Source organism: Cololabis saira, chromosome 17, assembly GCF_033807715.1.
Source record: "Cololabis saira isolate AMF1-May2022 chromosome 17, fColSai1.1, whole genome shotgun sequence".
Taxonomy (NCBI): Eukaryota; Metazoa; Chordata; class Actinopteri; order Beloniformes; family Belonidae; genus Cololabis; species Cololabis saira.
The window spans coordinates 11758641-11774787 of record NC_084603.1 but is presented as its reverse complement, the minus strand read 5'-3'; the positions used below and the strand labels follow the sequence as shown (position 1 = coordinate 11774787).

Below are 16147 nucleotides of genomic sequence, written 5' to 3'. Positions count from 1 at the left end.
GTCTTATCAATTAATGTATTTAACGGTTCTGCAGGAAAGAAGCTGGGCCTGGTTCATAAAAATGAATTATTTCATCCTTACCTCTAGGATTTGAACAGTGTAAGGCTGCCCGTGGAAGTTTGGCGCATTATCGTTGACGTCTCCGATCTGGATGTTTACTGTGTCTTTGACCACCTGAGGGAGGATACAGCTGCGTAAATCAGTCTGAAAGCCAGCTCCACACATTGGACGGAGAAGTGTAGTCACTTATACTATGCATTAGGCTTACTAAACAAAGATTCAGAGTAAAAGAAAACAGGACAAGTGTGTCACGGATTACCCTGAGGGGAGAGTAGGTTGAACGTGATTATGCTTTGGCAACTAAATTGTGTTGAGTGGAAAAGATGTCAAAGACAAAGAAATGAGAGTGAGAATTAAAGTGAGAGACTGAAAAATAGAAAGATTTCATGGCATGCATGTGACAAGTGGTCAGGCTATATGCAGGATGTCAGCATGCGTACCGAAGCGTCATAACTATGATCACAGTGCAAATCTCTCTCTTACCTCTTGAATGTCACTCACGTAAAACTCCACCTGCATCTCTGACTTGGCCTGATGGAGACAGAGACACATTTCAGCAGAAACCTGTCTTGGAGACGTGACTCAGAGAAACGGTGCAGAAACGCACAAAATCAAAAGATATAGAACTGCTACCTGAGCTCAAAGCCCTTTGCGTTTTTCCATCTCTCCTAAGACGGTATTACACTTCTCACTGCTCTTTCATCATTTGATAATTTACGCTCCATTTCATACTTTTAAAATTGTCATGTCTTGTGTCTTGTGCATTTGCTTTGATAATGTGTGAGCATGTGTGAAGCGGTTAGGACGTGTGTTTGTACCTCACGGTCGAGCTGCTGTCGAAGCCAGACCACACCGGTCTCCCTGTTCACGGAAAAATACCTCATGGCTTCTTCTCCTGAAACCCCGTACATGAGGGGCTCCCCCTCCGGATCAGTCGCCTTAAGCTGGGCCACAGACGAACCTGCCAGTTAGAGCCAGTGTGAGCATGTTGACTGATATAACACCATTCCCAAGTACAATACATTGCAAGGAAGTACAATGTCAACATATTACATTTATAATACGACTCCAAGGCTGTGTAAAAAGGGTTCTTATTTTAACTTTATACCTGGAAAACAGTAAGTGAAAATCAAAATCACCACCGTAACTAGGGTTGCCACCCGTCCCGTAAAATACGGAATTGTCCTTTATTTGAGAAAAAAATGTTGCGTCCCGTATTGAACTAATATGGGACGCGATTTGTCCCGTATTTTCATTAATTTTTACACCATATTCTAGTTGAATTATTGAAATAAATGAACTTTTACACCATATTCTAGTTGAATTATTGAAATAAATTAACTTTTACACCATATTCTAGTTGAATTATTGAAATAAATTAACTTTTACACCATATTCTAGTTGAATTATTGAAATAAATTAACTTTTACACCATATTCTAGTTGAATTATTGAAATAAATTAACTTTTACACCATATTCTAGTTGAATTATTGAAATTAATTAACTTTTACACCATATTCTAGTTGAATTATTGAAATAAGTTAACTTTTACACCATATTCTAGTTGAATTATTGAAATAAATTAACTTTTACACCATATTCTAGTTGAATTATTGAAATAAATTAACTTTTATACCATATTCTTCACCTGTATGTATATTATACATCTGGGCTGATGTGGACATACGTAGCATATGAGGCTATTTCAGTTGCTATATGGTTGTCTGTCTCTACAGTCATGAAAGTTCAATGCTATTAAAGCATTTTAAACTTTAAATCAAAGCATTTTGTTTTTCATATAAAATAAACACATTTTTATTCAGTTTAGAAGTTTTAGGGCTTTTTCTTTGGTTCCTGCGCTGCTGAAATCAGGGCGTCCCTTATTTCTATTTCTGAAAGGTGGCAACCCTAACCGTAACAGCTGATTAAAAAAAGAAGACTGCCTCTTATGATTACACAAAAACACCAAAAGCACCAAAATACATGTAAGTGGGCAGGGGTGGGAGGCTTTTAAGTAAAGCTGCAGTACTTCACAAGCTTCATTCATCACAAACGATAAAGCTCAGGCAGGTGGCTGATCAAAGCCAGGGGCGGCGCGCTGTTAGCCCTGCTAATCCACTGGACAGGTGTGTCAGGAGTGGTCAGACTGTGGTTAAGAGGGTCACAGACAACAGCACCAACACTTGCAACCCTGTAGGGCAAGGCTCATTACAGACCAAAGTAAATCTATTTGAGCAGGGAATTGTAAAGGCCAATAGATGAAGTGGCTTCCACACTTGCATGTGATGCATTCTCTGCATTCTCTCTAATTTTGAGTGTTACACTTTTCCTCTTTCTCAGTTAAAGCTGAATGAATCAGGTGATTCTCAGTTATCCATCTTCTACCGCCTATCCGGGGTTGGATCTGGGGGATTCTCCAGCTCATCTGGGAAGATCCCAAGGCATTCCCAGGCCAGCAGAGAAACACACACTTCATCTGGCACCTCTGTGTGAAAGAGCAGCGGCTCTACTTTCCCATCCTGGATGATTGAACTTATCACCCAATCTTTCTCCAAAGGCGAGCCCAGACATCCTGCAGAGGAAACTCAATGCAGCCGCTTGTATCCACAATCTTGTTGGGGTGTGGGTTGCCAGAATCCCTTGTACCAGCTGTCCGCTCCTCTTAGCGCTGGTGTCAGAGCCCGGTCCGCGACTGGTAAGTCGCATTAGTTTCCAATGTGGGCCGGACAAAGCCTGACCTTTGTCACTAATCATGTTCATTAGTTTTATGGACAGATTTTTAGGTGCAGCCCAGGACTGGATGAGGTCAGGTTTGGTGACCTCAGAATTGGGTCTCTGCTTTTTGCAGATTATGGGGTTGTTTTGGCTTCATCGGGCTATAACGTGCCCCTCTCACTGCTGCAGCTGAATGAAGGGCTTGGGATGAGAATCGGGAACAAAATCTGGCCCCAAGTGGAGGAGTTCAAGTACCTAGTGGCATTAGGCCTGTGTTGAGAAAATCGATTTTCCGATTCTAAATCGATTCTCATATTAATTCCTAAAAATCGATTCTTATGTCTAAAGATCGATTTTTTTTTTTTTTTTCATCATTACAAAAATGCCAGGTGCTTCATGGCAATATGTGTGTGTGGTGACAGAATAAATTAGATAAGCTAAAATGATTTGTTTACTGCATGAACTGTTGCAATTTCTTATTTTTTTTGCACTTTAAATGGATATTGAAAGGCCTGTTTGAGTTATTTATTTCTTAGTTATTTCACAATAATTATTGTGAAATTATTATTTCACTAGTTATTTTACAGTCATATAATTCAGGCAACAGCTCAAAAAACATTTTAAATAACACTAAGCCAAATCAATATCGAATCGGATCGAATCAAATCGTGATAATCGATTCTGAATCTTCAGAATCGGAATCGAATCGATTCTTGACATTTGAATCGATACCCAGTGGCATCTCAGTTATCAAGGTAAAAATTTACCTACACAAAAGGTCAAAGTTGAGGGTACTTCACATATTTGCATTGATATAAAAGTGTATGTTGACATACATACAAATATCAGAAGAGGGCTGATCTTGCTCATTTTTATACATCCAGGTAACCATTAGTAGTGAGCGGTTGGTGAGGAAAGGTGCATGGATAAACTGATAAATAAACCGGCCAACACATAGTGAACGTGCAGACACACAGACACTCATGCATTCCTTCCTGCAGGTACTTATTCAGACAAAGGAAGTGAAGGCAAACTAAATCAAGCCTGTCACTCGTGCCCAAACCTCTTAACACAGCGACCAATTAGGATTCACAATCACACACCCCTCTAGTTTTATTAATACACTCCATTTTCCTATGAAAGGGTGGCAAAAATGACTAATTAATATAACGATTTATGAACCTCTCTCATTGCAGTCTAATGAGATTTATGCAAATTCAGCAGCCCTCGATATGAGTTATAATTTGGTTGAAGACGGTGCAAATTAAGCATTTTACCTCATAGTCATCAATAACTGTTTTTTTTTCCTCTTTCCTTTGGCTGACTCATTTGTGAAAGAACTATCTGCTTCATATGGTTGGACAAGCATTTGAGTAATAACAAATGGTCTTTTAAGGCCAATAGTATGCTTTAGCGCCATAGCTGTCCGGATAAATAACCCCCGCTCCGAGGAATACGAGGCGGAGTGTCCGGCCACATGAAGACCAAGTGTCCAATATTGTGAGCCGACACCTGTGCTGATTAGGTGCTGAATATGTATATTTGAGAATCACAGTGAAATTCTTTTTATTCTTTTTTTCTCTAAATTTCCTGAAGCTTGTTTGATTACATTTGTAGTTTTTTAGGCTTGCCCAGGGCTGCAAAAGAATACAGAGTAAAAGAGATGCATCACGGTAAAGAGATTAACACGAGGGCAAATAATAGTCAGTGTGCTCATTTTCACATCTGTGTGTGTGTGAGATCTTTGACTTCAATGTTAAAGGAGCATGAGGCTCCTTTTAAGAAATGAGACTCTCTAGCGCCACGACGGCCGTCGGGGGTACTGCAGCCAACAGCGAAGCCGGTGTCGGTGCTTTTTTTTCCCACCTGCTTTTTTTTACCGGCTACTCGTACGTGATGACGTTTCGTCTTGTGATTGGCTTTTGACCGTACGTGATGACGTTTTTGATGACGTTCCGTCTTGTGAAAACTGATGATTAATAAAGCAAATCGATAATTTAAAATGTCTATTAAGATCAAAATATTTAACTGCTTACTGCTATGCAGCAAGCAAAAGATTGTTTACCCTATACTGTACATAGTAGGCTATTATTGTTTCAGCTCACTGATGAATCTCCAATTATCTAATGAAAATAGTCCCTAATAAATATTTTAACTCTAATATTTTTTTAGCCTATGTCAGTAAGATCACTGATAATTCTGATAATTCCTTGTGTTTCTTCTCCCTTTTACCTCCACTATGATCTGCTGCTTCTGACTAAAATACCATCGCGGGGAAAAAATGCACACTTCCGGGGAAAATATTGCAGCCCGATACAATCTGGTACCCACACCGGCACGGGAGAACGGGGAGAACGCGCATGCAGCGTCATTTGACGTCACATCCGCAGGACAGCGCGGGAAATTCCGGTCACAATTGCAGCACATTTTGCAGCACACAGCCTGTTCAAGGCAACGGAGAGATACGCTAGAGGAATCATTTTTCTTTTCTTTTTTTTTTCTTTTTGGTTTGGAACGCTTCATCTGACATTATTACTACAAAACTTAAAACGTATATGCATTTTTTTCATAAATACTGCCTCAATCCTGCCTCATGCTCCTTTAAATAGACAACAAAAGTTAAATAGCCCTGCAATGACAACATAATCAATGTAATCGATTTGGAAGATTCCTCAAGGGTGATTGTTTTTTTTGGGTGACGCATCTTGTAAAATCACATAAGCGGAGCTCCCCTCCAGCCTGGAGACACATGCCCTTCACTCTCAGTGGTTACGGTTTGGGTAACATATCAGGGCAGGGAGCTTCTTGAGGTCGAAGTTACACGTTTCTGGTCTAGAGTGCAGCACCCCGGGCTTGCGGCACCTGCCTCCATCAGCTGTCATTTCTCGGCAGTGTTTTCGCAAGGCAGGTGGAGGTCATGGCAGAAATAATCACCGACAAGTTAGCAAATCATCACAATTACTGACGGATTATTCGATTACCAAAATAATTAGTTTTTGCCCTAAAATCAAATGAATTTAAAAAAGAAAAAAAAAATGGGATAATGTAACTCTTCAGGGGTCACGGCCTTATTCAAAGTTTAAACTTCCAATCATGAATGTGTTTTGTTAATATCTAATTTTAATGTATTTATTTTATAGCTGTATTGCAGATACTGCCTCCCCTCCCCTTCCACAAACATTATTGATGTCTTTTTGTTGATGTTGTAGCTTTTAATTTTACTATAATCCTCCTAAATGACCGAGTAGCTGTTTTTAAATCATTGGCATCACAAACTGTTTTAAATACTTTTAAATACACAGTAGGTTTGATGGTGAAATGAGAATTTAAATCAAGATAACTGAGGCACTGAGCACTGAGGGTCAAGGTCTTTTGTTTGAACAATGCTGTAAACGCAAACATAGCTCGCAAATACACTCATATATATACACATGTATATACCGTGTGTTCATGTGTATGCATGTGTGTGTGCACATACTGTAGAGCAGATATCCTTCTAACGCTTATCTGTGAGTCCGTAGCACCAAGCCCTTTCCCTTGACAAATGATGGTATTTAGCAGCAAGTGATGCCAGTAGTAGCGTTATGAATGATCCAGTGCACATTAGCGTTACCCCACCCCTTCCCCTCGACTCTGCAACACTGCACTCACGACAAGAGCAATGAGCTGGAGGACTCATCTTTCCACTTTACCTTTGTCTCTCATATTGTCCTGCGAGCAAGTTACTTACAAAAAAAAAAGAAAGAAAACAGAAAAAAAATGCAACTTTTGCTTCTGAATTAAAACTAGAGAGTGTAAAAACAGAGCAACTGTTCAAAGGACTCAAGAACATCTGGGGATTGAACGAAAGGGTTCTGTCACCACCATTTCTCGCTAGATTTGGTGGTAGAGTGCATTTGTCCTATGAGTTCACTCGGGTTTTTAGTTTCTAAAGTATTCTGACTGGATTTAAAAGAACGTAACTACAATCTATTTCTCATATTTATTTAAATATTCTAATAAATTACACTAAATTATGGACATGCATAGAATACATCTGTTTTTGTCACTATAGATCAGTAGTCAGTAGTCTAATCTGGTCCTGGAGAGCCGCTGTGCTGCATATCTTAGATGTTTCCCTGCTCCAGTACACCCTGATACAGATGACTGTGTCACCAACAGAACTCTGCAGACCTGGAGGAAACATTGGTGATGAGCACTAATTAGAATCAGGTGTTTTGATGCAGGGAAACATCAAAAACATGCAGGACAGCGGCTCTCGAGGACCAGGAATGACGGCCAGGAATGACGACCACTGCTATAGATTAGGGCTGAAGAACCTTCAAGGGAATCCAAAAACATTTGTAAGAGTCGTACGTTAGTTTAAGGTGGAGAGCAGAAAGGGTGAGCCACAAGTGTGATTGATGAACACAATAAGTAAGTGAAGCAGAAGGATAATAAATCTTAAAAACAGGGGAAGAGGAAAGCATTGAAGTGTGGATATTTGTGAAAAGATGTAACAAATACCCTCCATTACTGGAAGCACTTCCCCAAAAGTACAACTTCTGCATTAAAGGCAAACAAATGTTGCTTCATTAAATATACAGAATCTCAAAGCCTGGAGAGGCAGATGACTGAAATTAAAGACATAAGTAAGAGGAAAAGAAGCAAGGAACAGTAATACAGCAACACCTGAATGTTTTCCTCTGCCCAGCCTTTTAGGAGAGGCAAAGCATGTGGTGGGGGGAGGTAAATCAGCCACGGGTGGACATCAGTCATCAGCTGGATCAATAAGAGTTGCCGTCGTTAGATGGCGAGTAGCCTCAGCTCTGCCCTGGGGCCTCAGGCTTCTCAAAGAAAAGAGGCTGCAGGCCAAAGCCTTGTTTATTATGTTGGTGACATCTCTAGACCTCTCGTTCATCTGAGTTCTGATTCATTGGGACAGGCACTGTCAGCTCTGCAATTTCAGCCACGCCGCGAATTATAGCTTTAAATTTTATGGACCACAAAGGCCTAATGGGTATATGGGCAGCTGTCTACCACAGCAGGGGCAAATAAAAGAAAAGATGAAGCCACCTCAGAGTTCAGCCTGACTGACAGTGGAGGACAGGGTGAAGAGAATCTTGATCTTTACCTGCTCTGTATAAATACTTGATGGATAGTCTTGGCTCAGGGCCGGTGAGACTTGGGGCTGAAGTCATGCAATCAGTAGGCTGATGAGTCAGTGCGGTGTCACTCATGTTACTGCAATGTCTATCTGCTGACAAAGAGAGCCTTCAGACACATCAACAAAGCCAAGCTGGAGCAGCACTGCCTCACATCAATCATTCCCATCAAAAATGTGCACAGCCAAACACGGACTCAGACTAACTTCAAGTATCAACTCATTTGAAACAGTGTATTTTTTCATGTAAAGCGGAACATTTGTCAGTACAGATTACCAAGTGAAGAAAAATTGAACATTGTTCTCGATAAAAAGAAGCACTAATGGGAAGTCTTCCCCATCTGCCACATAGACAAGTCATCATTACGAGAGTGTGACTAAGTTACTGTGGTATAGTCAATTCAATTCAACAATACTTTTGCAGCGACTGTCATTGTGCGAGTTTCTTCAAAAAGTCAAAGATGGTTACAGATGTGGGCGGAAAGACTCTCCTGTAGCCGTCTGTGGACACTCTCGTTGAATCACTGTCTTGTGAAGAGGATGTTAAGGGTTGTCCTTGATTTTTCTCGTTTTATAGAGCATCCTTCTGCACAATCAGCTCTAGAGGCTCCACAACAATCAGAGCCGGCCTTCTCACAATTCCCAGGTGAAGCTGCATCCAGTCTGATATAACAGCCAGTGCTTAAGAAATATGACATTTCACTAGAACCCTTTAACAAGAGAATGCCATTGTAATAAAATGAGCTTGCAACTTAAACATCTACAGTATTTCAATCCCTGCTTAAGCTAATAGTATATTATTAATAACGCCTTTTGGACCAGCAGATAAAACACGAGCACCTAATTAAATCTAAATTCAACATTCCAAGTTTGATGTGAACTTAAATCTTCTGTTTATGAATTAAGGGTAAAAATATAAAAGGTTTGCATTAGTACTGATGAAGCACAGAACACTTCTGGGCCAGAATCCTCTCCAGTCATACTGATGCATGACCCCAACTCTTTCAGTCAATTTCGCTCATATGAAGCATTTTGAGAGTAATTTAGAAGTTAGATTCCATCAGGGCTTTAAGTCATTGTTTCATGCTCCGCTATTTAAGAGACTCCTCGAGGGCATATGCATCGACTCGCACCATCCCCACCAATCAAACACACAGTATATTAATCTTTCTTCTACTTTCTTTCGAAATAAGACGGAAATGAGTCGAAATCAACTCATCGCCGCTCTTGCCCATGGTGCTGTGAGCTCTGTTAACGTCTTAAGATCCAGGTTGCTTCTGGGACGCCAGGTGGATGTGGAAATAAATAAACAGATCTATCTGGAATGATAATAGTCCAGTGGCCAAAAACTGAGCGCTTCAACCGTTATTTCCATACAAAGATTGGTGTGTGTGTGTTCTGGGGGCATCTTTTATAGCTGAAAAGAGGATGCATGCAAATTGTTTATATTCCTGCAGGATGAGGACAGCCGTGGAGAAATAGACAGCTTATAATAAAAAATAAATAAATAAAAAAAAGTGGGGGAGGCTTGCCTATTATGCTTGGAAGCCTGTATATCTCAAATGGAGTAGTGGATTCAAAACTCTGTTGCAGATGAGTTCAATTTACTTATTAAATTCTTCGTGTGACTAACAAATGAGGTTCCTTGAAAGAGGTTACATATTTGTATGTTATCACAATGAGATTCAAACATGTTAACCAGTAATTTCAAACAAGATACAAACCAGATTCTGTCTTTTTCTGTTCTTAAACCATCTTTTTTTTTCCTCTGGTCTTTTCTCCTGACTGTGTATGTGTGTGTGTGTGTGTGTGTGTGTGTGTATATACAGATCCATGTCGTTGTGACATCAATAACGGCGATGAGGAAGAGAGTCAAAGACAAATAGTGCCTGGGGTCTGGCTCTAAGTGACTCCTGTGTTTCAACAACATACACCATGAGAGTCCTTGGGAGGCTGTGTATTAATCCAGCAGATTTATGACTAAATCTGTCACGGATGGGAGGAGAACACCCTCTCCCTTTCCTTTAGCCATTGTAGAGAGAAATACACGCCTCCTAAACCACACACTCAAAATTTACACAGCCTTGAAGTTACCACAGTGTTTATACGCAGTAACATAACACACTCTAATGGTGTCAAAAAAAAACCAGCTGATACAATGAGGTGAATGTTGGTGAAGCAAAAGTATAAACACACATTTACTCAAACATGTACTTATATGGCAGGCAACCCCTTCTCTAAATGTATTTTGTTCATTGTAAGGTAATGAAAAGACGATATATTTTTAAGTGATGATACGCAAGTTTACACCAACAAGGTTATAGAGTAGGGCTGGGGATCGATTCAAATGTCAAGAATCGATTCGATTCCGATTCTTAAGATTCGGAATCGATTTTTTTTTAGCTGTTGCATGAATTATATGACTGTAGTTATGCAAAATATTACTACAAGTATTATATTGAGATTAAACCGCAAGTATTGGCAGCTAATGATGCTGTAAGGACCAATCAGCTCCCAGAATGCTGATAGAACTGCTTTCAGAAACATCATGTGGGTCAGAATTACCAAACAGATCCAGGGCAGCAAACAGAGACGAATGAAATCGGTTTTAATTTTTCCCACATTCCGTTTTTATTTGTTCCATTTTTGGTCTATTTTGGTTTTTAATTTTTGAGCATTTGGTTTTTAGCATTTTTTGCAAATATAACCCCAAGACAGTATATAAAGTAATGAAATATAGACAATTTATGCAATTATAACCTAACACTTTAATGTTTCCATACCTTCAAACATATTTAAAGGCAAAAAACATGGCACCAGGTTTTCTCGGATCCAACAAAACATTCCTTTTTTGGGGATAAACAAAAAAATAACCAAAAGTTGTAATGTAATGATGAAAAATAAAAACATAAATAAATAAAATATTTAGACATATGAATGAATACATATGAAGATCTTTACACATATGAATCGATTTTTAGGAATTAATATGAGAATCGATTTAGAATTGGGAAATCGATTTTTCAACACAGCCGTATTATAGAGGCTGTATAATAATATAATTGCAGCCCATTTTCCATTTCTATTCAAGTTAAAATATAAGGTGCATAAGACTAAAGAACCTCAGCAAGTATTAAAGTTTGACTCTGCTGTCCAGATGTGAATTAGTCCTTGCTTCAACTCTGATGAGAGTAATTCAGCACAGTCTAAAATGAACTGACGAGGACGGAGCACATGATTGAATGTGCTGCCCAGGATTGGCTTTCTAATACACCCAAGTGGTAAAATGATGAAAACACTCAGTGACAAGGCTGTGACTAACCAATCACATTGTGAAAGTCAGAGGACAGTGAAGGACATTAGTGGACAGTCATCCCACTCATTGGTGAGGAGAGGCAGACCTGTCACTGCACATTCACACGCAGCTCTGTTCAGCCTCTGATCACACAGGAGAGCTTTTTTGCTCTTTTTGCTCATCACAGTCATGCAGTTTCCCAACTCGCTTTCGTTTTTGTCATCCTTTCGTCACGCTTGGTCTTGCTTGTGGAGGCCAGGCAGAGGGACACATGGAGGGCTGATAGGAGTGGACAGGTGGTTGCATGCTGCTGAGGCTTCTGGAGTGACGGCTGAGCCAGTCCGGCCTGTCGTTGTCACAAAAGCCGATGGCCACGCCAAACCTACACATCTACCGCAAAACGCACCACTGCTGCCAACATGCCAAAATGTCCATCAACAATGGCACTTTGTGACGCCTGCCTAATTCTGTCCCCCTCTCCCTGCCGTCACGCCTCGTTCATTTGATTCAGTTTTGCTGCTCAGTTCAATTTTTAATCCTGTTCTACTGCTTCCCTTTCTTGTCTTCCTTCCCTCCCTCTGTCCATCAGCGGCCCACTGCTGACCTCACAAGGTCCGACTATTACCCGAGACTGGGCTAAATCACAGGTGGGTAATGGAACATGCCACTTTCACTGCGGAGCTGCACACACATTTACATTAAAACAAAAGGGTCTCATTTTTGACCTTTTCTCTCTGGTTTACATGCTTTTCATTTGGTCCCCGAGATACTGAATTATGGGCTTGATGTTATTCTTGTAAGCCCCAAGGATGTGAATGTAGATGGCAGGAGAAGAAGCAGCTTTAGCAACTCAGAGTTGGAGAAACAGGAAGGGATAAGGCTGAAAGACGCAGCAGAAAGAATATATTTTTCAACCCTCAATGATATCTTCTTTTATTTGGATGTTGTTAAATGAGTTGGTGCTGCATGAAGTCCCTTGTAAAAGGATGCTGAATGCAGTCATAGTTGATATTAAGCTACATCCACAGGTGGAGTAGCCACGCAAAAGCTTCAGGAGCATTCCTACTGGGCTTCTGAACATACTCAACTGATGTTCCACCATCTTTATTATTCTACCTAATTTGTTCAACATTTTTTGTTTTCAACATTTAATAACTGCTCACCAATGCAAAACATTGCCTAGATGATACCCGAGGCAATCCTCCCCTTCCATCTAGTCAAAAGTGGTTGGGACAACACACACTGGCTTCACTTCTGTTCACGACATAATAATTAAAAGGATTTTCAAAAGCAAAAAATTTGTCAGTGACGAGGTGCAATCAGGTGTTAAAAGGAATGAAAAGGTGCTGAAGGGCTGAATGTGTCAAACATGATCATTTTCAGTGAGTGACGGAAATTGTATCGAGTCATAATTACATAGGAATGTTACATTGTCAGCGAGTTGCTGACAAAATGTTACATGAAGAGTCACATAATGCTCCTCATTTCTCATTTGAGGAGGGTATTTATATAAGGTCTTTAATTAAATTTTTAAGCATGAGATAATGTCTGCAGAAATGCTTTTGAATAGAGAATGACTGCTGAGAGGAGAGGTAGGATAGGACTTTAAATGTGATTAACAGAGAATATAATTCATCATATTAGCAAGAATAATGCCAGCCACTTTTTTATTTGAGCATTTTATATTGCAATCAATATTGTTTTTGCGACTTTAAAGTATTTTTGAAAGCTAAATAATAGGTTTAAGCTGTTAAATCAGTAGTTAAACTCAAATTCAAAAGAACAATGAGCTTTCCGGCTTAACAGAACTTCACAATGATGTAGATAGATATATTTTAGATAGATATACTTTATTTATCCCAAGCTGGGAAATTGTAGACTGAGCAGTGACAATGAGACAACAATAAATAAAGTTGCAGAAATCAGCCCACTGTTTACTGCAGGGAAATAGTAGGCCTCATTTAAATGTAAATAAGGCATAATAATAAAGCTACAGGGCAGTAAAAAGTGAATTGCTGTTTAATTTATCTAAATTTCCCCTACGCTGAAAATATGTGGGCTGGTTCTGGATGTGAAAGTTGCAGGCTGAAAAACAGGTGCCTTGCTGCCCCCAGATCCAGCTGAGTTTAACAAAGCAAGTGTACCAAGGACAGAGATGGACATTCTGTGTAAACATTTCTGAGGGCCACAACTTAGCCTTTACTGAAATCAGAACACTTTGCTTTAACAATTTCTACCCACAGATTCACAGTTCAACAACCTAATGGCAGTGGCTGGATCAGCAGCAGCTCACGCAGAAGCAACAGAGGCAGTCACCACACAACATGCCAGTCTGAGAGGACATCCCATATTTTGAGAATTTGGTTAATATGGCTGGGATTAAAATAAATTAAAAAATATTAAGATGGCCCAAAAATTATGTTATTACCTTTCAACAGCAGTTAGAATACCTCACTGACTATATGTCCTGTACATTAATCACTGAAGTCCTTTCTTTTGGCCTTTGGTAAGTTGACTTTATTCATTTATTTATTTGTTATTGAACTTAATCTGTTCAGAGGATTGTCTAAGAAAGTATTATATGGCCTTTTTTCCCCACCATAGCCAAGCCCTCATATCTAGGCATACAATGATCCATAAAAGGATCTAGAAACAAAGGTCAGCAATATTCCCTATATGTGTACACTATTGTGACATATGCAATTCTTATAGCTTTAGAACGGCTGAATGAAATCAAGTGAATCTACGACTGTGCTAATATGTAGTGACACTGTTTCTGGAGTATCGTGCTCGATATGGCTCAGCCAGTGGAATACAAGACATGTCATATGGGATATTGATGGCTTATTCACAGGCAGTTAGACAAGAAAACCAGGGAATGTTCATGAATTTTCCTCCTTATACAAGAATTAAGCAACTGGTTTAACTGCCAAAAGAAGTTGCAAAAAAAGAAAAAGAAATACATGAAAAAATTCAGTGTCTAAATCAAAAGGCATCTGAGTTACGCGGTACAAAATTAATCAGCTGTAGCAGATTCTAAAATGAAAGAATTTAGGAGGTGGCAATGAAGCATTATATAGCAGACAAGAAGAGAGACTTGACCTCACCGTCCCCTTTTTTCTGCTTTGCCTATGGCATTGATTATTGATTGGTAAGAATTTATGTTTGAATTCTGGTTTGTTTACATGGTTAACCTATTAATTTCACTTCATGCCTGCTCTGATCCATGTGTTTAGATCCCTAGTCCACCATTACAAACCTACCTGTACGTTGCGTTGACTGGTGAACATTGGAGTGAAAAGTGGAGTTAGACGATCAAATCAATGTCTAAGGGATATAAAAATTAGGTGGGGTGTGATATGGCCTCTGGCCTGTGTTGTATTTTTGTAATAATGTTCTTTCAGATTGCTGGCCTGCGTTTCAGCTGTGTGGTTGCTCGACCGGGATTGGCTGCATGGCCCCGTCTCCCTCTGCACTTGGTACCTGGCTGCTTGGTAGTTTCTCGGTTCCTGGTGTTGCTGCATGGTCTGGTCCTTCTTTCCAACCAATCCATGCTGAGGGATCTTTATTTAAACCCGGCTCTCCAGTCATCAGTTCCAGCTGGTTATGGGGAACAGCTTGCCACTTTTTCTTTGAGTTGTTTGAGTCTGCTAGCAGACTCTTGTTTAGTTATTGTTTTGGGTTGCATTTGTTTCTTTTGGTTGCTATCTTGTTTGAGTTGAATTGTTTGTAATATATAATCTTGTGTTGCTTTTCTGTTCTTTTGAGTTGGGCTGTAGATAAATGGCCTCTTAATTCCAGCTTACTCTGTGTACAGCCTTAATGTTACTTCCTCTGAACCAGTCGGGTTGTAACAAGGTGAAAACATGCCACACTATATAAATTATGTTTCTAACTCAAAGATGCATCAGAAAAACAAACTGGATGGAGTATAGGTGATAAATAGTAGAATGAGAAGTGGGTCTTGTTACCAGCTGCATGGCACAGGCTTAAGTGAACAAAGCCACTTTCCTGCATGCTGACTGTGATTTAAAGTACTTTACATTTGCATTTACCAGCAACTGAAAAGCAGAGTGGACAAAAACATCCAGCCAGTGTTTATTGAGACCTTAGATACCTTAGTCATGCCATGCAAGCTTTGTGATTTGCACAGTAACAGAGTTTTCTCTCCAGTTCCTCTGACGCAACAGTTACAAAATAATTGTTTTCCTCCAGGCACCACCAGCAGGTCTGGATGATGAGGTCCATCTTAGCTTAGTGCTGCTAACTGACCGGCCAAGCAGGCCAAGGCCAGCTGGATTTTATTTGGGCAGAGATACTCGTGCACCACAAGCTTCTTCATCTTACTTTCTCTCTCATTTAAGTCCACCTGCTGTAAAGTCCCTTTCACTGTCCTTTCCCTCCCTCTTGTCAGTGTCTATTCCTCTCTCTCCGAGCATCCATTTTTACATCTGAATTTTCTGATCACTTGTCATTGCTTTAACCTGCATATTTCTTTCCATTAATCTCTCTCTCTTTTTATTTTTCCTCATATATTCCCTGTACCCATTTCTTCCATCTTTTTGCTCTCTTTGTTTACATTTCATGGCCTTCTGTCTTACCATTCCCAATCTCATCCCACTTTGTTTCCAGAAAGGGAGCCGCAGCAGGAGGAGAAAGAGACAATGAGTTGCATATTTCTGGTAACACATTACACAGCATAGTCTGATTGAAGCCTTTATTACATCCATATCCCTTAAAACAGGTAGCATAATCTGCTTTGCTCCAAATCTGGTGGAGTCTCTTGGGATACGTCTTAAATAGGCAGTGTGTTTTGTAAGATACCATGAAAGCTCCAGCAGTCCATTGTCCTAAAATAATGTGAATAAGATAATCAGCTTAATATATAGCTTAATTTCTGCCGTTACTTGGTCTGATTTAGGATAAGGTAATT

The 16147-nt window shown here is 39.8% G+C and overlaps 1 protein-coding gene across 1 annotated transcript in view; it reads right to left on the bottom strand.

Moving 5' to 3' along the window:
* The window catches only part of cdh23 (cadherin-related 23), a 230210-nt gene that overhangs the window by 186930 nt on the left and 27133 nt on the right, over window positions 1-16147 (bottom strand). Inside the window, exons 3-5 of the mRNA XM_061745915.1 lie at window positions 879-1021; window positions 544-591; window positions 82-174 (exon numbers count right to left, since the gene is read on the bottom strand). Coding sequence (XP_061601899.1) covers window positions 82-174; window positions 544-591; window positions 879-1021 — 284 coding nt within the window. The remainder of the gene's footprint in view (window positions 1-81; window positions 175-543; window positions 592-878; window positions 1022-16147) is intronic.